The sequence below is a fragment of the Mchenga conophoros genome, linkage group LG8 (genome assembly GCF_057382185.1).
Source record: "Mchenga conophoros isolate Kocher_MC1m ecotype Shallow Benthic linkage group LG8, M_conophoros_male_GT1.1, whole genome shotgun sequence".
NCBI lineage: Eukaryota > Metazoa > Chordata > Actinopteri > Cichliformes > Cichlidae > Mchenga > Mchenga conophoros.
This window is the reverse complement of record NC_140533.1, coordinates 20,080,575-20,101,595: the sequence shown is the minus strand read 5'-3', so window position 1 is coordinate 20,101,595 and position 21,021 is coordinate 20,080,575. Positions and strand designations below refer to the sequence as shown.

The window sequence follows — 21,021 nt, the reverse complement described above, 5'->3', positions numbered from 1 at the left end:
GACTGCTGGAAAATGGAAATGGATGAATGGATGGAGTTTTGTTCTTTGTTGTTATGACTCCCCCACTTTTTTATTTGATGGAACTTCTAATACTCAAAAACACCGGTTTTGTGAGGTCTAAAAACAAATAGTTTGAATCTAGCTTAGTACGTTTTAAATTGTATTAAATCTTCATATATGTTTTTATGTATAAAACAGTTTTAATCTGGTAATGACCAGAGAAAACAATATTCTTTATCATTGGTGTAGAATAATGAACTAACATAAAATCAAAATACTTAAAACTGTGTATAAATATAATGTTTTAATATATGTGCTGAAGCACTTTGCATCAGTGGTATTAGTGTGTTACTTTTCAAGTGCACTGGGAGTGCACGGTTATTTACCTTTATTTACAAATTGTGAGTACGGAATTTTTCCTTCTGCCGAACCGTACTTGAAATCTTGCGCATGCGCACTTCAGAGTATGTCGAACAGCAGCAGCCAGTAAACATGGCTGGTGTTGGTTTCCGACGGTGGGCCCAGGCTCTGTCTAAGGGAAAGGGGTCTGGTATTTCAGCCCTTTTGTCGGGATGTAGAGCAGGTTAGTTGTGTCTTAGTCTGGTAGTACTGTACAATGAATTTCTCTGGAGGTGTATATCAGGGTTTAACGTTTTTAGCCTCCTATGGACGTAACCTTGACATGCTAAGGTTGGCTTAGGCTAGCTTGGCGGCTGCTCTTCTATGAGGGTGCAGGCAGACAAAATAAAATTCTCATATTTCCTTTTTTGAGCCTGCGAGCTTTGACTGCCGCGATTTCACGTATGCATTTATTGCTCTTTCAGCCTCCGGCTTGTCAAAGGATAGCCTGCCTGGGCCATATCCGAAGACCCCGGAGGAAAGAGCTGCAGCTGCAAAGAAGTACAACATGAGGGTTGAGGACTATGAACCATATCCCGACAATGGAGAGGGGTGAGCTTTAATTTTAACAAGTCTCATGATTGTTGTTGTAACTGCTTTTGCCGGTACTGCTAATGTAGACGGCGAAAATGACTGTCCAGTCCATTCATTCTTATAACATTAAGTCACAAACAAACTGTAAGATTTCAAAGAAAATAATGAGCAATTACTGTGTTTTTGTAGCTTTGGTGATTATCCAAAACTGCCAGAAAGATCTCAGCAAGAGAGAGACCCCTGGTACCAATGGGACCACCCTGACCTGAGGAGAAACTGGGGAGAGCCGGTAAGATACCGACTGACATTAAAAGCTATTGTTGTCCTTTTTCTGAATAAATCATTAGTATAATGATGATGGTTCATACAGCAGTTGATTATTTGAAATGCATTGCAGTAGTAATTATGCAGTTTTACCTGAATAATTGTGTCTAGGTTGTCTGAGTGGAACCTTTTTACAGGTTTTCCTATTACGTTTTTGTTTATCAAATGGACACAAGTATGTTGCTTTAGGTATTTATGCACCAATAGTGCTTGCATGTGTAGTCAAGCCCCCAAAACACATTTCAAAACAGAAAAAACCCTGTCTTTTATTTATGATGTTGTCATTACTGAATTGTATTGTTTTTAAAATTAAAACTATATATCCATTAAATGTAAGATTTAACAAACTTGTCCATATAGAATATTTCTTTCAGATATTTAGGCTGCAATCACACTAATATTTTCTAGCATGAGTTCAGATTTTTTTTTTGTTAATACTAACATGAAATATAATTGAGTGAGGTAATAGATGTGGGTGTCTCTCTCATTATGTCTAAAAGTCTTAGTTTATGCCCACCATAGGCCTTATTCCAGGAAGCAGGATAAACAAACTCTAGTCTAGTCTAGTCTCTGGTGATTAACTCTGAGATTGACAGGTCTGGGTTGTCAGTTCCAGAACAGCTGATCAGACTTAGTTCAGTCAACTAATTCTGAGTTTAGCACGTGTATGAGTAGACAAAGAAAGAAAGACATCATCGGTGTAGCTCTGGGGCCTGTTCTTCGTACCTCGCTAAGTAAGTTAGCTGGATTAGATTGTTGACGATTTCGCGTGTTCCTGGATCGTTCGGTTCCCCGAAGCTCATCCGGAACTTGCTGTCATAGCAACAGAGCCGTAAGCGTAAACCTGCTCGGGAGCAGGTTTACTTTATGTAAACAGGATTAGATCGCGGCCACGCAGGTATGTCCGCTTCATTTATACGAAAGCAACAGCGATATTCCACCACTGTTTCACCATAAATAAATATTATCAATGTAACTAAAGATAATGCAGCACCTGATCCTTTTATTGATGTCACACAGATACATACAGGTCATTTCCTAAAAAAGGGAAATGTACTATTAACATTCTATTACATGTATGTGATTATTACAGATGTAATTCATATTTTAGAGTAGTAATAGTAAATTACTTCGTGTAATCAAGATGAGAGACCACGGCTATAAAAGCGAAGGTGGATTTGGGAAGTCTGTCGCAGCCATGTCCTGTCCGTATACGCGACCAACCCATTGCGGAAGGTGCAAGATTGATAAGGAGAGTCCTCAGAATTCAGCGTATATTGCGGGATAGACAGGATCCTTTAGCTCAGCGCGACAGTGTGCTCATTGAGAGATATCGATATTCCCGTGAGGGTATTATTCACTTAACCAACTTGTTGACGAGGGGGTGCAGGACCACCACCTGTCTTTTTTTCCTCTGCCCTTTTCTTGGTTGCTGTTATGAACAAACTAACAGAGTATTACAGGCCAGTATTACCTTGCCAAGAGACGAAAAGCAATCTAAAAGATAAATATTACCATTCTGTAGAATACTCCTGTATTCCACTTTTACTTGTTCCCATGTTCTTGTGGGTCCTGTTGTGGCTCTAATGTGAAAGGGGATATAATATAACATATTATAATATAATATAATGCCATATGATATTGGACAATATAGTGTCATATGATAGATCTACCCTACCGCCTACTGGTGTTGGCCAGAGGGGCCGATGGCGCGATATGGCAGCCTGGCTACAACCGTAGCTGCCTCCACCAGTGTGTGAATGTGGGAGTGAATGAATAGTGGTATCGTACAGCGCTTTGGGTGCCTTGGAAAGCGCTATATAAACCGAATCCATTATTATTATTATTATTATTATTATTATTAAATTACCTACGAGTTTGATTTGTCAGCAACTTTCTGCCAGCCCTCTCTCCTTGCTTTTGCAGCCTTTGCAGTGTTCTCTTGCGTTTTAATTAAACTCTGAAACTCCTGAAATCCCGCACTCATGAGTTCTTGCTCTGCTGCCGGAAAATACCGTGCACGCCCCTTCGACATTTTCGCCGACCAATCAGCGGGTTGCCGATCAATGTTTCTACTATCGATGCGTAGCCCCTTTTACGACACCCAGTGATGTCACATTACTGCGTCCAGCTGTACTAATCGTCAACAGCAGGTGTGTTCGGGGAACCGGATTAGCGAGCTCACGGTTAGCGCGATGGTTTGGTCTTGGATGTGTCATGTGATCTTGGATGTAGTGAGCGACGTACGAAGAACAGGCCCCAGATATCAGGATTCACCTGGGCAACAAGTAAATAAAGAGCATATCTGCTTTAATGTTCCCCAGTTCCACCATTTATGGTCTAATCTAATAGCAGCCTTCACTGATAAATGATAACTCTCTTATGCCCATAGCAGACATTTACTGATTTATAGTTTATAAGTAATGCTAGCTGTTTTACATTCAACTCAAAATATGGAGGGCAACTTTACGAGTCCATAAAGAATGTTACGTTTTATCAGTAAACGCAAACATTTTATGAGAAATATCTAAGATTTTATAGAGCTATACAGGCCTAATCCTGTATGGGTGGAATTGTGACATTAAAAAACAATAATTCCTAAAAGAAATTTAATTTGTAGTTCTAAATAAATTCTAAATGCATTTAGGACATTTTTTACTCACTTTATGTCTCGTCCACAATGTTATTTCTCTCTCCACCAACGTAGGTTACAATTACATTAGTATGACCTATTATGCAAATTAGGCAATGATGTCATTTAGTGACTTTTAGGACAGCCAATAGCAATTTTCCTTACTGAGGAGTTGGCAACACTGCGTGTGGCTCCTGACTACGGCAACCGTAATGCTCCGGCAATCCATCAAGCAGTGCGCCTTCATAGCTTACCAAAGTCGTACTAAAACATTTTTTGACAGATTTCTGTGCGCCGTGTACTACATAAAATTGGTTCGAGGTCAGTAAGCACAGCCAGAATTCATACATAAGGCACACTGTTGATTTTTGAGAAAATGAAAGGATTTTAAGTGTGCCTTATAGTGTGTAAAATACGTTATACAGAAGAAAAGAATATATCGTGATATATATCGTTACCGTACATGCTTCAAATTATACCGTGATATGGATTTTAGGCCATATCGCCCAGCCCTACTGTCCAGCCATACAAATGCACTTGGATTCAGAGTCACTTCTACCTGGATAAACCCACTTAGAGTGATTGAGAGGATTTTAAGTAGAAAATGTGTTAAGGTTCAGACTCTGAATTTCAGACAGACATTTAAAAAATATTGTTTGATATCATTTAATAACTGAACCTGTCAACACATTTCACAATGTTCACGGTTGACTGTAGCTCAGGAGGTAGAGCAGGTCATCTACTAATTAGAAGGTGGTTAGATCTCTGGCTGCTCCAGTCTGCTTGCCAGATATCCTTGGGCAAAATACTAACCTAGAAAGCAATTGAGCATAGAAAAAGCTGCTCATGTAAATGGGTGAATGAGGCATGCTGTATAAGCACTTTGAGTGCTCAGCTAAAGAAGAAAAGCACTATATAAGAACCAGTTTGTTTACCATTTAACACAGAATGTCTGAAGCCTGCATTTTAAAAAGTCAGTCAAATGCATGTAGTCTTAAACACATTTCAATGATGAAATGAAACCAAGTGTCATTCAGCTGATTCAGGTACAGCAGGAGGGAATGAGTCAGAGAAGAAAATCTGCGAGTGAGCAGGATAGGTTTAAAGAGTATGTTACCATGGTAATTGAATCAGAGTTTAAGTTAACTCTCTTTCAGGAACAGAAAACCTAGATTTGCACAGATTTCTGTGTTTGTTTTTTGTTTGTTTTTTTAAAAACCCTCTGTTTTAGTGAAACCCGTTTCTTGTGATAGGGCCCAGGCTAAAATGCAACTAAAATGAGGTCAGCACCATTAACAAGGAACTGTGTTCAGTTTAGCCTGGCTGAGACCCAGCTCTCTTTGCAGAATGCAGTTTTCTGAGCTGTCACAAATTGACTAAAATTATAAAATAAGCAATTTAAGATTGCGTTTGAGAGTTAATCTGTGATTGTTCTACCTCTTAGATGCACTGGGATTTTGATATGTACATCAGGAACCGTGTGGATACATCTCCCAGCCCTGTGCCATGGTCCACAATGTGCAAGCAACTGTTTGGTTTCATTGGGTTCATGCTGTTTATGTTTTATGTTGGAGAGAAATTTCCAGCATACCAACCTGTTGTAAGTACACACCTTAATGCAAGAATTCGGTTTTCTTTGTTTTTTTGTTGGTGTTTTTTTTCCCTCACTGTTACAATTTTCAGCAGCTTAAAAATGGCTGGATCATCATTCTTTCAATTTTATAGTTTAGTTTAGTCACTATTACTTACTCTTTATGGTTTCCTTCTTTTTTATTCTTCTTCTTCTTTTTTTAAAAAAAATCTAAATGTCTCTGACATTGACATGGTGTCAGAGCCAGATACAGAGTTAGAAGGATGGACCCCTCTAAACCCCCAGAAAGCTATTTCTGTTCATCTAGACCATAGGTGTCAAACTCTGGCCCGCGAAGCCATACCAAATTACTATTAGAGCTGGCCTACTGGTATTATACAGCTAATATATATATTGTTTAGTATTAAGCTTTGCTTGTTCCATATTCAGTTTTTCAGCAAAACGTGTTTGAGCACATAAGAAAAGATTCATTCTTATATCTGGAGGAATAAATATATTTCAAAAAATACTAACGTTAGCCCGCGACTTTGTTCCAGTTTTGAATTGTTGCCCACTGTGTATTTGAGTTTGACACCCCTGATCTAGACGTTCTGTTATCAGTAAGAAAAACATTGCATCACTTATCCAAGCGACTTCTTCAGTTTGATCTCAGTCTTATCTGGATGGTTGAGCATGGATCAAGGCAATACCCCTAAACTAACCCTAGTTAATAAAGATTTCTTATTAACACTAGATTCTTTTGCAGTCTAGTGGCCAATTTGATGATTGTTGATACAGAGGAAGATACTAAACGTGGCAAAACACATGATCTCCATAATTATATTTACTAAATATTTTATTTTCAGTAATTATATAACAGTGTATGTTAAAGTTAGAATCAACTTTTCTGTACAGTAACACTGTTGGTGTACAAGGTTTCATTAAAGTAATTGTCTTTTGTTTTTTTCCAGGCACCGAAGCAATATCCCTTCAATGACCTGTACTTGGAGAAAGGAGGAGATCCTGAAAAACAGCCTGAAGAAGTCAAACATTATGAATTATAATCACTAAAATGTGATTCTACTTGTGTGTATATATATTTCTGTCAAGAATAAAGACTTATGTTCAAAGTTAAAAGTTTGTATTTGCGTGATTTGTTGTTATTTATGTCTGTAAAGAATGTTAACTTGCCTTCTTGCTGTTTTGTTAAATGTTAATTTTCGACTTTTGATAAAACAGAATAATTTTCAAATGAAATGTACTCTTAGCAATGAACATGATCTATAGGTGTAAGTCTATACACTTTCTCTGGTTCAGTATTACTGGGTTAACTTCAGGTTACTGTGAGGAATGTCCTTGTCAGCTACCGTACCGTAGTGACAACACGGCAAAGCACTTTGGTCCGACTCCGGCTGTGGTTGAGCTGGCTAGCTTGGCTGTAAAGTAGCTCTCGAGTTTGTAGTAGATGCGGGCAGTCAAGTTCTGACAAATAAATTGACGTAAGTTTCTCTCAAGGCCATATTTATCTTTTTTGGGCTGAGTTTTAAGGCGCCCAGTGGTCCTTTTTGTTAAAACATGCTAACTGGGGTGGTGGCTGTTGGCTAGCTTGCGTGCAATAAAGATCTGGTCCGTTTGTGCACCGGAATTAAATAGCCCGGCGTTAGCTCGGGATTTAAAAATGAGTAGCAACGTGTATGAGAGGTTAATTTAGCATTAAAACAAATATAATGAGATCATTACCAGTAGAAGAGTCTGCTCTTACAAAGTTATTAACCGACAAAAGCTAACGCTACGGTTTCTGACACATGATTGCTAAATGCTAATAAAAGCTAACTACATGTTATGTTAGCTTGCCTAAAAGGGGGCTTAACGATAGTTTAATTTAGAGGATAACTACATTCATTTCATTGTGATAATTAACATATAACTTTGCACAACCGTATTCGAAAGCTAGATTTATGTATAGATTTATGTTACAGGTAATAGCCTGAGGTACTCTGGAAAGTAAGAATATTCGAGATATAAATGCGAATTTTGTGTTATTAATAAGCCAACATTATATATTTTAGGGACTGGGATATAGTGTAATTGGTTTAGCGGAGTCTGTTCTGCTGTCCAGGATTTGGAATTTGAACACTTGTAGAGGAAGATGAGGCTGAAAGAGATCCAGAGGACTGCCCACCAGGCGTGGAGTCCTGCCGGGCACCATCCTATATACTTGGCCTTGGGAACAGCAGCACAACAGCTTGATGCTTCTTTCAACACCACAGCTGCTATAGAGATATTTGAGATGGATTTTTCTGACCCCTCACTGGACATGCAGCTCAAAGGGTCGTTGGCAACTACAAACAGGTAACGTAAAGAAGAGATAAATGATGACCACACAAGACCACACATTCATGGCAAGAGTATAAGCCACTGATTGTTTCCACACAGCCTATATCAGCAACCATGGAAAAGGTTTACCACGTTATGCCGCTTTGATATGATTATTGGCTCCCTGATTGATTCGGTTAGTTTTATCACAAGCTGCAGACAGTGACTGTCACAGAAGGGACACTTCATGTTGTGACTTGCCCGTAAATTCCTTACACTGATAAAACTGAATGTTTTCAAATGGTTGTATCAACAAGTAAATTCAGGCCTGCCAGTTAATTTGATACCACATAGATAAAACTAGTGCAATCTTAAAATAAACGTTTACTTATTAATAATTAAATTAATGTTGCTCATTTGCTATCTTTTTAATTGTTCTCACATCTTGCTTTAGAATCATTCTTCCATTTTTTTTATTTTTTTAGATATTTAGTGTAGTTATTTGTTCAGAAGACAGCATGTTAAAGAAATAAAGCATATAACCTTTGTAGTATGCAGTCTATGACTGGGTGCTAATAACTTGCTATGTCATTTATAGGTTGCATAGTATAGTGTGGGTAAATTTTGGAAGTGGAGCAGATGGTACTGGAGGAAGGCTGGTTGGTGGTAGTGAAAATGGAACACTGACTGTCTATGATCCAGAGGCAATAATGAACTCCAGTGGGGAGGCTGTAGTGGGACAATCTGACAAACATACAGGACCTGTCCGAGCATTAGATTTCAACCATTTTCAGGTAAATAGAAACCTGCTAGTGATTTCCTTTGTCATTCAAAGACAGTCGGTACAGACGTCCCTCTGTGTTTCAGATTGATGTTTTAATTTATTAATTTTTAGAGTAACCTCCTTGCGTCAGGAGCAAATGATTCAGAGATATACATCTGGGATCTAAACAACTTCAGCAGTCCTATGACTCCAGGAGCAAAGACACAGGTGAGTACATGATGGGATCACGTGGTTTGTCATGGTGTTGAAATCTTATTCTCTTCTAAACCAATGTGTTTATAATGAGTCAAACCACAATTCCCCAGTAAGTAGGTTTTGACTTTTCTTTTTCTTTTTTTTTGCCTTTATAGTTTTAATATCGGTGAGAAACAATGAAATCACAAGAATATTTTATTTGTGGTTGTATAGTTATATAATACTTGCTTGCTAAGGAGTAAATTTAAGCCTTGGTGTCTATACTTCTTACCAACATTTGGGTATAACCTTGTTCTCCTCAGTATCAAGATAGCTGAATAAAACATGTCTGCACAGGCTGTCTATATTTCATGGGAGTCCTTGCTGTTAGAATAAGCCATGGTTACATGATATTTCCATAACAGAAACAAACAGTGTTTGCATGGCATTTGCATTCCTGGGTGTAATGATTGTGAAGTTCTGGCTAATACTGATGTTTTTCACATAGCACTTTTACCACTGGAAGCATTCCAAGTCTATGGCAATCAACATGAATAGTGTCACCCAGTACTTATTTTTTGCTCATATGTCAAACCATCCCTATATGCATATAATCATGAGGGATCTGTTGTAGTAAGACTCACAGGTAGACTTGTTTTTATTTTAGACTAACAACTTTTGTTTTTTCTTTTCTTTTTCAGCCTGCTGAAGATATCAGTGTAGTCTCATGGAACCGGCAGGTTCAGCACATCCTGGCCTCTGCTAACCCCAGCGGGAAAGCAGTCGTCTGGGACCTGAGAAAGAACGAGCCCATCATCAAGATCAGTGATCATAGCAACAGGGTTGGTGGCTTAAATAAAGTCCAGAGTTCCTTCTGTAAAAGTAATGAAATCATGTGAACAAGTCAAAAAGGCTTATCTATCATTTTAAAGCAACATGTGTTGAGACAAGACTATTTGTAGAATGCAAAATCCCACTTTTATCCTGTTTTGCTCTGGATGCTCAGTAATTTGACTCATTTGTTAATCAAAAATGCAGATTTTAATGTTGCATCCTGTAGAAATGAACTCTCATATTTTTAACTCTTTACTTTTATGTGATTTCAGATGCACTGTTCAGGAATGCTCTGGCACCCTGATGTGGCCACTCAGTTGGTCTTGGCCTCTGAAGATGACCGACTGCCAGTGATCCAGATGTGGGACCTTCGCTTTGCCACATCACCTCTTAAAGTACTGGAGAACCATACAAGGGGAATTTTGTCTATATCCTGGAGCCAGGCTGACTCTGAGCTCCTGCTTAGTAGTGCTAAAGACAATCGGATCCTTTGCTGGAATCCAAACACAGGAGAGGTACACAATCTTAATTACTGCTCATGTATCAGGGATTCTGCAATTGTTTGGCAAGCCTCTAAGCTACTGAGCTATTCCACCTTATTAGGTTAATGTTTCTCTTACAGGTTTTACACATATAAACCAGCTGTTAAAGACTATAGTTTTCAAAGTTAAAAAAAAAAACCCAGGCAAATATTATGACGTAATATCATTTTGCCTTTTAAGCTGTCATCCATCCACTTATGGGATAAACTACACTTGATCCTTAGTTGGTAGGCTAAATGACTGCTGTGTGTGAAAAGGTTAACCTTCATTTCATGCTTTACCCTGATATAGCCTTGAAGCAGGAATGAAGCTAGAGTCTGTCTTTCCTTTCTCACTGACTGCAGAGCTGCAGCAATACAGCACCACTGTTGTATCTGTGACATATAATTAGCTAAGTACCTAATATACAACTCCCCAACCTACCTCACCCTCAAGCTAGTTGGAGCTGCTCTGGTAACTTTGTGGCAAGAATCCTGTGTATTATGAGTGAATAAGCCCTCATTGTTGTTACCTATATTTGTTACTCCAATCATGAAAGCTGTGTCTTCTATTCAGGTAATCTATGAGCTTCCAACAACTAACCAGTGGTGCTTTGATGTGGAGTGGTGCCCCAGGAATCCAGCGCTGCTTTCAACGGCATCATTTGATGGGAGAATCACTGTTTACTCTGTGATGGGAGGGAGCTTGAAGGCTCAGCAGCAGAGCACAGCTGAAAGAGTAATGTTTGCTCTGTCTTTAAAAGATTTTGAATTTAACTGTGTTTGTATTTACGGTTTTATTTGTTTAAACCATGTCTGACCTCCATTGTTTGTCCACAAGATGGTGCCCATGTAAAGCACTTAATATTGACTTATAAACACGTTGTACATTAAGTCTGAACGATGGCTATATCATAGTTGAAAGCTATCACATGAAGCAGGGTCACAGCTAATTATATTTATTCATTAAAATGGTTGATTGATCATCAGCTGTTAAAAATTGCTACAAATATTAATCAGTTTCACAACAGAAATATTGACATGTTTAAATGTCTTGTTTGTCTGCTTGGTCTATGAACTATTTATCAAAATAGCTGCAGTCAGTTAATTGTTTCAGCATATTTGTTTCAACATTTTTTTATGTTTTATTTAACAGATATCATCCTCATTTGACACAATGGATCCCTTTGGTACGGGGCAGGTGCTGCCTCCTTTGCAAGTTCCTCAGCCTCAAGTGCAGGACACCATAGTTCCTCCTCTCAAGAAGCCACCCAAGTGGGTGCGCAGGCCAGTGGGAGCTTCCTTTGCTGTAAGTGCAGCATTTAATGTTTTTGTAGCAATTTTCTTCCATTAAAAACAACAGAACAATTATCTTTATATATGATCTGTTTTTGTTTCTTAGTTTGGTGGAAAGCTGATCACATTTGAGAATCCCAAGTTGCCTCCAGTCCAGAGCCCCCAACCCGTCCCTAGACAAGTGTTTGTGAGCCAAGTTACCACAGAGACAGAGTTCCTACAGCGCTCTAGGGAGCTGCAGACAGCGCTGCAGTCAGGTTCCTTCAACAGTTACTGCCAGGCTAAGATTCAGAGCTCCAAGTCAGATGCTGAGCAGGACATATGGAAGTTCCTTCTGGTTCGCCATCCAGCTACTAAAACCTAATGTTAAATCTGTCAGTCAGTTTTGGGTGTTATTATCCTGTATGCTGATTCACTCTTTTAATTTACAGGTTAATTTTGAGGATGAAGCCCGTATTAAATTCCTTAAACTTTTGGGGTTTAGCAAGGATGAATTGGAAAGAAAGGTATCATGGCTCTTACTTGACTGTAGCTAGTCACTGATATTTAACATTAACTTTAAAATTTCTGTGAATGCACTGGTTCTCTAAATCATATCACATACTTCCTGTTGTGCTTATTCAGATTTCAAAATGTCTGGGGAAGAATTTCCAACCCAATGGACATGGAGTGGATGCCAAAGATCTGGCAGAAAAGATGCAGCGACTCTCCACTGAGGTCAGCACTTCTGCAAATGTACGGTATCTATTTTCAAGCTGTGTGTCTCCTGTTCCATTTAAAACACTCTTTGTTATTTTCAGAGGTCTGATGAAGCAGCTGAAGCTAGAACTTCAGGTTCTGTGTCACCAGCAGATTTTTTCAGCCAGACCCCAAAGGAAAACTCTAACTTTCAGATCCCAGTGTCATGTGGTAAAATTTCTCCTCTGAAAATCTACTGTTATCTGATATTTACTTGTGATTTTATGATTGCATTGATTATCTCTTTCTGTTTTTAAGACACCGATGGTTTGATAAGTCAGGCGCTGTTGGTTGGTAACTTTGAGGGAGCTGTGGATCTGTGTCTGAATGATGGTCGCTACGCTGAAGCAATCCTGCTTTCTATAAGCGGAGGAGAAGAACTGCTGAAGAAAACTCAACAGAAATACCTAAGCAAACAAAAGAATAGCATCTCAATGGTAAGATTATGATTAATAGTGGTCCAGCTCATACAACCACAATGAAATGAATGTTTTTCCTGAATGTATACCTAACGTGTTTGTTCCAACTGCAGCTTATATCATCAGTGGTGACCCAAAACTGGAAAGACATAGTCCAAAGCTGTGAGCTGGACAACTGGAAGGAAGCTCTCGCTGCTCTCCTGACCTATGCTCACCCTGAAGACTTTGCTCGCCTGTGCGGTTAGTATCCACCTTATTCATACCAAATCTACCTGTGCTCATGGTATCTGTTCTAATTTCAGTCCCTCTATTCAAAAAAATTGTAATTTTCTTTTATTCATCATGGTAGATACACTGGGAAGCCGGTTGGAGTGTGAGGGTACAGAGAAGCGTTGCCTGCAGGCATGTCTGTGTTACATCTGCTCTGGAAACATTGAGAAGCTAGTGGAATGCTGGGCCTTGTATAGAGACTGCTCTTCTCCTCTTGGTCTAGAGGTATAATCTTAATATTTGTTCTAATCTGCCTCTAGCAATGATGAACAAACTCTTCTGCTTATTTGAGCAAAGTTTTAATGAGTCGCTGTGCACTTACTGAGATGATTCGGGGGTGAAAAATAGTTACAGTTACCTGCCAGCGAAGAATCTATTAGTCTAAAGGCATTTATTTGTGTTTCAGGATTTGGTTGAGAAAGTCATGATGCTGCGAAAGTCCATTGAACGTCTCCGTAACTGTGAGGTGGCGGTCCAAAGCCCAGTCCTGGCTGAGAAGCTAACCTGTTATGCTGGCATACTGGCTGCAGAGGGTAGCTTGACCACTGCCCTGAGCTACCTGCCTGAGAACTCAGACCAAGTAAAATAGCTATAAATTATTTAATTATTAATGGCACAATTCATTTTTCTTTGCTTTGTTTGATTTGTAATAACTGCATCTGCATGTTTGTCCAATTTTGTCTTGTCAGGCTGGGATCGTGATGCTAAGAAACAGGCTGTTTCACGCTCAGGGAGAGGCTCCTGTCCAACAGCAACCTCCAAACACCTTCAACAGAGTCAGTGTGTCCACTGCAAAGCCCACTCCTGCTGCTCCAACTCCTGCATCAAAAGCACAGTTTACGGTATCAGTTTGTTAGCAATACAATGAATATTAAATATATTTTCCAAAATGAATTTGTATTTAATTTGTATTCATTTGTATTTTAGAGTCATTACCAGCCCTCTCCTGCTGCTCAGATGACTGCACAACAGCAGCCTCCTTTGCCATCGGTTTTTACCCCTCAAGCTGCTCCAACCAACCCTGGGCCTGGTTGGTTGGAGCCTTCTTCTCATGTACTGCCACCCAGTACGACCCGCCCTGCCCTGAGACCCTCCTACCCCCAACATCCTGCTGTGGCTCCAGGTTTGACCATTTGTAGAATATTTGAATTTATTTGTATTTTTTGCCCTTTTTTGTTTCTTGATATTATGGCAATCATTTGTGGCTTTTCCCAGGTTTCCTTCCTCACCAGCCATTCCAGCCTCAGTCACCGTCCACTGCTGGACCTCCAGCGTTTCCACCTCCAGGTCCTTCTATGCCAGCTGCTACTTTATCAGGGCCTCAACTGCCACCTTCATCGTCAGCTGCTGGAGGCCTACCCCCCATGCCCAGCCCCGGGGTGCCACCAATAAGCTTCATGCCACCTACCTCCTCAGGCTTTGCACCACCTCGCTCCCAGCCTGGAGCCCCGGTTCCAGTGTACCCAGGAAGTCTTCACAACCAGGGTACTGCACCTCCGTCTGTTCCCTATGTTCCTCCTGGATCTGGATATCCACAGGGTGGACCTGGAGCTCCTGCTGCAAAGCCCTTCCCAGCTCCAGTGGTGGCTCCTCCTCCTACTGGTATGAGATCACAGCTACATTGTTTCCTGACATCGTTCCACATTTTTTTAGTCATGAATTTAAAGAAAGAAATTACAGAGGTCAGCAGGAATGTATTGCTCGTGGTGATTTACATCTGTTCCGCTGTCACTCCTTTTTGACTTGCAGGATACTTTCCCTGGCTGAATTCCCAGTGTGACAACCAAGGTGACAGGGTTAGGGCTGGATATGGAATAAGGGAGGATCAAACAATCCATTCAAGAACCAGAAAAAAAATATCTGTGCAAAACAATATAGTATCCCTAAATTAACCTCAAAGTTAATATGCGTTGGTTTGCGATCCATGCAGATCTTCTCCATTTGTCTGGTTTCTTGATGATTGTTTGTGTTACCCTATATTGAAGGGAAATGTAAAGACTTACCTGGTGTATTTTTTATATGTGAGCTCTAAATGAATTTTCCAGACTCAGACAAGACTGTAGATGATTCTGTGTCAGGCAATTAAAGATGACGCGCATATATATACATTGCTATTTGAAATTAAAGCATAAGTAGGACATTTTTAAACACTTGCAGCTGCTACATAATTAACCTGAAATAGACTCAGTATGATATTCATAGAATTTTTCTTTCTGTTTTTTTGCCTTTGAGTGAATAATGCTGCCTGAAAATTTGCTTGTTTGTTTCTGCATAAACTGCCAAATCTGTATGGCTTGACTTGCAGTGTTTTTACCACCTGGGCCCAAAAAGATTGTCTCTTGTAGACAATCCTTGGTTGCTTGAGTGTATCTAAACAACGGATGTTAGTAGTTCCTTAATAATTGTCATTATTCTTCTGATTCAGGATCTCAAGAAGGCTGGAATGACCCACCTACAGTGCGAGGTGGACCCAGGAAGAAGAAGGTAAGCCTGCATTTCTTACTGTCAAAATACTGTTCTGCTGTATGCTTGCAAATGTAGTAAAAGCAGCTATATTGTTGTGCGGCACCACGTTCCTTTGAGGAGAGCATTGTTATTCTCTCGAGAGCTCACTAAACTAAACTAGCAGACTCTCTTAGTTTAGTTCACCCTTATTGAAAACTCAAGCACATTCACATTAAGCACTTCTTCTTTCTTGCAGGCAAGAAAGGCAGATGAATTTATGTTACACCAACAGTTTAGCAAAAATGTAACAAATGTGTCATTTATTGATATACCAAAACTAAACTGCTTGGTTCATTGTTTTTTTCCTCACTCATTATAATATACTTTGTTGTATATTCAGGTTCCTGATAACTATACTCCACCAGCCCCCATCACAGCACCTGTGATGAGATTCCCAGTGGAGGCTGCTCAGCCCCATGACAACACCCAGGTACCCCCTGGAGCCCCTCAAGAGCCCAGCGTACAGGTTGGTGTCAAACGAGGGGGCTGTTTTGTGAATTCTCAACAGTAACACCTTGTCACCTTATGTTTCTGTGCTTGTGTTATTCAGCTCCTCCAGCAGCTGCCATCAGAGAAGGTGCAGCAGAAAGAAATCCCTCCTGAGCACATGGTTCTCAAGTCCACCTTTGACAGCCTGGTGCAGCGCTGCCAGCTAGCTGCAGGAGACCCAGTAAGTTCCACAGTCTGTAGCTGCATCTAGGTTTCACAGTTTTTCTGGTGCAAATGTTTTTGTTGATTGAAACAAAATTATTTTGTTATTGGATACAAAGTGACAAGAAGTGTTTCTCTTTCAGCAAACTAAAAGAAAACTTGATGATGCTGCCAAGCGCTTGGGGCACCTGTATGATAAGCTGAGAGAGCAGTCGGTAAGGATCAGAAGTGATCAGATTCAAAAATTATTTTTAAAAAATTGACAGAAAAACTTGACTTTAAAAAGCTGCTTTTAAATGATACAGTGCAGTTAGAAATGCATTGTGTACTTAAACAGAATCTAAGGTAAAAGTTGATAAATCTCAATATCACTTTGTCTTTCTTGATATTCCCTTTTTGTCTGCTTAAAATTTTGTTGTGAGGGTAAAACCACTGAGTTTCTTCTCACTATGTAGCAATGACTTAAAAAGATCAAATGCTGTTTACATTAACCTGCCAAAACCACAAAAACAAAAAGCAGGTGTGTTTCTATGGGTGACATGTTTGCACCATTTCCGTTTTGACCACCACAAATAAAATTCAGCTGACTCTTGTTGCATTAATAGATATCACACTCTCAACCTCAGAAAAAAGGACATAAAACCTGCATGATGAGCTAAGCCTTGTCAAGGGCCACCACTGTCATAGCAATGCTTTGTTTATAATTCTAAGTCAGTGCTGTACAGTGGAGGTGCACTGCATTACCTGAAATAAAAAAGTGCTTTTGTCAATTTAAGAATAAATGTTTATGGATATATACAATAAAATATTAGGTCTTTAAAAGGTTTGAGTTAAATGAACATGCCACACACTTAAGGTCACCTATTTAAAGACTAAAGAAAATGTTTAAACCATTGTGTACTCACTACACTGACAATATGAAACGTACCTGGATCTGTTTAATCCATCTCAGCAGGTAATTGTGTACGCTAACCTGCCAAGTGCTTAACGTTACCTTGAATTTTTAAAGTACAATTTTTTTTACAAGAGATCTAAAAGCTAGAGTGCATGTCAGACATCGGGATGAAGTTGTAAACCTGATATTTTTACTTGTTATGACTTTAAAAAAAAGGACCCAGGACATGCTCTACTTGAATCCAATGGCAACTAAGGGCTCAGCCAGTAAAAAAGCATAGTCTTTGTGAAGATAGCTGAGAAAATGATCAGTCTTAGTCCATTATATGTATTTGTAACTAAGCAAGCGTCAATTTGAGTTTACTGATGTAATTGTTGCTATCAGTGGGCACTCGAGATGCTCTAGGTAGAATGCAATACAAAGAAATAAAGTAGTAAAACAAGACAAACTATGCATTTACAGTGTCCAGTAAATGGGGATAAAACCAGAATTAAGTATGCAGTACAAGCTAAACATTTTCCATGAGCACACCAGTAAACAGATTCGGGGGATCTACAGGGATAACTGTTTACAACACAATTGCTATTAATAGTTATTAACATGAAAAAGGATCATAGATGAATGTTAATGTTCCTTCACTTAAATCATATTTATTCAACATCATCGCACTCTGCATTTTTCTTCAGTCATCCACCTGCAGACACCTAATGCTCCCACCAGGGGGGGTCACTTCACAGTTTAAGAACTACTGTGTTTACCATGCTGAAGAAGTGGGAGAAAAAAGAAAATATAGAACTTGGGATTTGCCGTTTTTTGTGACTTAAACTGCAACAGTAAATTAGATTTTTCACAATTTTCTCACATAGTACAGTAAAAACTTTAAACATAATATAATTTCCCTACTGCCTCTCAGCTCTCTCACAACATCCTGAGCGGACTCCATGAGATCAGTCGCTGTGTGGCCAGCCAGAACTACCAGCGGGGTTTGGAGGTCCACACTCAGGTGGTCAGCAGCAGCAACTTCAGCGAGATCTCCGCCTTCATGCCGATCCTCAAAGTAGTCATGACTATCGCCAACAAGCTGGGCGTGTAACCTCCAGGTTCACCACCAACCAGACTTCAGTGTTACCATATTGTTGTATATGTATTTATTTCTTTTTGGCCTGATGACTTGCGTCAATAATGAGAATAATGGCTGATAATATTACAGATCGTGTTCTTCATCACTCCGTACAGTTTCCTTGCCAGAAGACTTGCCTGATTTGGGCAGTGAGGTTGGTTTTTGTAGAGAGTTGTCGGATGTTGCTGTGATAATTTTACAAAACAAGAAAGAGTAAAAAAAAGTTGAATGTATTCCAAAATTTGTGATTCTGTGTACATTCAAGAGTTGATGTAATATACGAAGCAAGTGGTGCAAAGTCTGAATTGAGGTAGTTTACAAAGTGGTGCATTTTCATATTCCATATTACACTGCACACCAGTGCATATAGAAGTCCAGTTCAGCATTAGAAACAAACATCTTTGACTAGGAACTCTCATCTCCAAAGGTCAGACTAAAGATCATGAAAATAAACTCTGGGCTGCACTTACTATCCACCCTGTCGGTGTTCTTTGTGTGAGGGAGGAACAGGCTGACACGCTTTACTCGGTGTGTATAATTTTACAACAACAACAACAACAAGCATCAACACGTTTAAACACTGTAACATAGATCTTACTGTTCTCTACACTTGCTGTAATAGATTGTTTCCAGTTCATTGTGCCATGTGTGTTTTTGGGCCAAAGTACTGCAGAAGAATGTCATAGAGTGATTGTAAAGTTTTGCTGTTTTATTTCCTCTTCCACACTTTATTAGCACTGGTACAATATTTCCTGATAGCTTGTGTGAACGACTGAAGTTTTTTTGTTTTGTTTTTTTTCTCAGTCTTGCTTCAGTATGCATGTTAACTACTTCCCCTATTGCTCACGGGGCAGCTTGTAAAACAAAAGTACACAATTTTATGTTAAACTGAACATGAACTAACATCCCCTCTGTGTTAGCCACTCCTTCTGTTAAAGATACACTATTCCTCTTTATCCAGGCCACATCTTATCCTTTCATAACCTAAAGTTCCCATTTTTAAATCATACAAGTTTTAGATTAGATCATAATAATGATATGACTTAAAGGATTTGACAAAACAAAGATCTTAAGAGTTTTGTAGCTGAACATAAAACTTTATAGTTTGGTGTGTTGTGGCAGCAGAAGGCAGTGAAGTGCCTCAGTGTGCCCATTGTGGTTGCACAGATATTTATACAATCCATCTTGCTTACTTTATTCATTTCGGTATCCTTTTTTCAAATAAAATTTCACTTAAAAGGTTGCACGTTTCTAAACATTAACTGTCTCCTTGTTCATATTCAATACAATTTTTTTGTCCTTTTTCTAGTGATCCCTGTAAGGGAGGTCATTTGCCTGTTGCACCAACCCTCTGCATGACTTCCTTCACTACATCCAAGAACTTGTGTGGTCTTCTTTTTCCCTTATTGTCTGCCAGCTCCCGCTTCAACATCCTTTATCCAGTATATCCACTATCCCTCTTTGCCTCCAAACTCTTAAACCGGAGCTGTCTCTCCTCATCACCCCCAGTGAACATCTTTAACATCTTCAGCTCTGCCTCCTTTCTCCAAACCATTCTCCATAGCTCATCATTCTACTATCTTGTAAAGCTTTCCTTTCACTCTTGCTGCTGTCCTTCTGCTGCAAATTACCTTTAATACTCATCTCCACCCAGTCCACCTTGTCTGCATTCTCTTGCACACACTTCATTGCTTTGGAGGGTTGATGCTAAGTATATAAACCTCTCTTCCATACTGTCACTAGAGATCACAATGTCACTGGTACCTACGTCTAATAAGGCAATGACATTGTGGTTTAGCAAAACAGTTGAACTCTGATCTCTTTAATCGGTGATCTCCTCACTCCATCTATCTTATTCAAAGTATCCACAGTCACAGGCCGGCTGAAACCTATCCCAGCTGTCATTGGACAAAAAGCAGGGTTCACCTCGGACAGGTCACCAATCCATTGCAGGGCTAACACTTACAGGGACAGACAGCTACTCACGCTCACATTCACAACTACAGCCAATTTAAAATCAATTAACCTCACCTCATGAATGTCTTTGCACAATAGTAGGATGCCAGAGTACCCAGACTGAGCGCACAGAGAAAGAGAATATGCAAACCCCACACGGAAACCAGAGACGGGATTCAAACCAAAAGACTTCTTAGTGTGAGGGAGTAGTGCTACCAATATAGTGTCTGAGTCCTTTACCCGTGCAATAAAAAAAACAATTTTTTTTAATTAAAAAATAAATAAAAAGGTGCTCCACAGCTTCTTGTATTGCTTCATGTATTAAGTCATGTTGTGTATTGTGTATACATGACTTTTAAAGTTGAAAACTGGTTCTTCCTCTGATGCTCACTGTTAAATTGAAAACAACCATCAAAATGTGTTGTCATACCAACATTTACACAAAAACTAAACAGTTCAAAGTGTTATTCACTATTTCAATATATATTATCCCACTTTGGAAGAGAACAATGAGAGCAAATATTTAAAAGTTTGCTGCTTTTACATCTTAGAAGCAGTTGTTTTCACAGTGTGCTATTGTTATCTTGGTTATCTAAGCAATTTTCACTATGAACAGCAGAGGGCTCTGTGTAGCGTAGTCAAGCTGCTCTACTGAAGGTAAATATGGGTGTTTATCATGGTGCTTCCCGCATCAGTGCCCTCAGGTAAACTATTTTAGATGTTGATCCGTTTTCCTGTTTGCAACAAAGCACGTGAATGCATCAAAGTCTGCACTTAACGATTTGGGGTTTTTTCCCCCTGTTTGTTTGTTATCTGATCCAATTTGCACACTTAGAGGAGCGTTACACGACTCATTAAAATTCACTGCAATCCGCGAGTGTTCAGTGTCAGTAAGTTTGCAAGTTGGCACAGGTGTTTCACCCGCCCTTCCTCTATGGGGCCACAGGGATCAGAAGTCAGGATCACGCCCTCTGATTGGTCGCTCTCAGTCAGATGCTGCGGGACGTGCGTGGTGTGAATGTTTTGGGAATTTGTACTGGAGTAACCTCGGTCATGTCAGGATAGTGTGACAGTAATATCGTGC

At 39.5% G+C, this 21,021-nt stretch overlaps 2 protein-coding genes across 3 annotated transcripts; both read left to right on the top strand.

Moving 5' to 3' along the window:
- The first annotated feature begins 449 nt into the window (after positions 1-449).
- ndufb8 (NADH:ubiquinone oxidoreductase subunit B8) lies at positions 450-6,596 on the top strand. Its single transcript, XM_085284826.1, has 5 exons — positions 450-583; positions 825-951; positions 1,123-1,222; positions 5,334-5,489; positions 6,431-6,596. The coding sequence occupies exons 1-5, from the start codon at positions 451-453 to the stop codon at positions 6,521-6,523; spliced, it is 609 nt and encodes a 202-aa protein (XP_085140952.1). The 5' UTR covers position 450; the 3' UTR covers positions 6,524-6,596.
- A 121-nt stretch (positions 6,597-6,717) lies between these two features.
- On the top strand, positions 6,718-19,223 carry sec31b (SEC31 homolog B, COPII coat complex component). 2 transcript variants are annotated; one of them, XM_085284823.1, is made up of 25 exons: positions 6,718-6,958; positions 7,579-7,811; positions 8,374-8,569; positions 8,671-8,766; positions 9,435-9,575; positions 9,840-10,082; positions 10,665-10,826; positions 11,244-11,396; positions 11,490-11,720; positions 11,815-11,889; positions 12,008-12,100; positions 12,184-12,292; positions 12,380-12,558; positions 12,654-12,780; positions 12,890-13,035; positions 13,217-13,390; positions 13,500-13,652; positions 13,738-13,933; positions 14,026-14,412; positions 14,560-14,598; positions 15,236-15,294; positions 15,656-15,781; positions 15,866-15,985; positions 16,110-16,181; positions 17,775-19,223. In XM_085284823.1, the coding sequence occupies exons 2-25, from the start codon at positions 7,609-7,611 to the stop codon at positions 17,952-17,954; spliced, it is 3,660 nt and encodes a 1,219-aa protein (XP_085140949.1). In that variant the 5' UTR covers positions 6,718-6,958; positions 7,579-7,608; the 3' UTR covers positions 17,955-19,223. The 2 variants fall into 2 exon arrangements, with proteins under 2 accessions (XP_085140949.1, XP_085140950.1); XM_085284824.1 differs by lacking the exon at positions 14,560-14,598.
- The last annotated feature ends 1,798 nt before the right edge of the window (positions 19,224-21,021 follow it).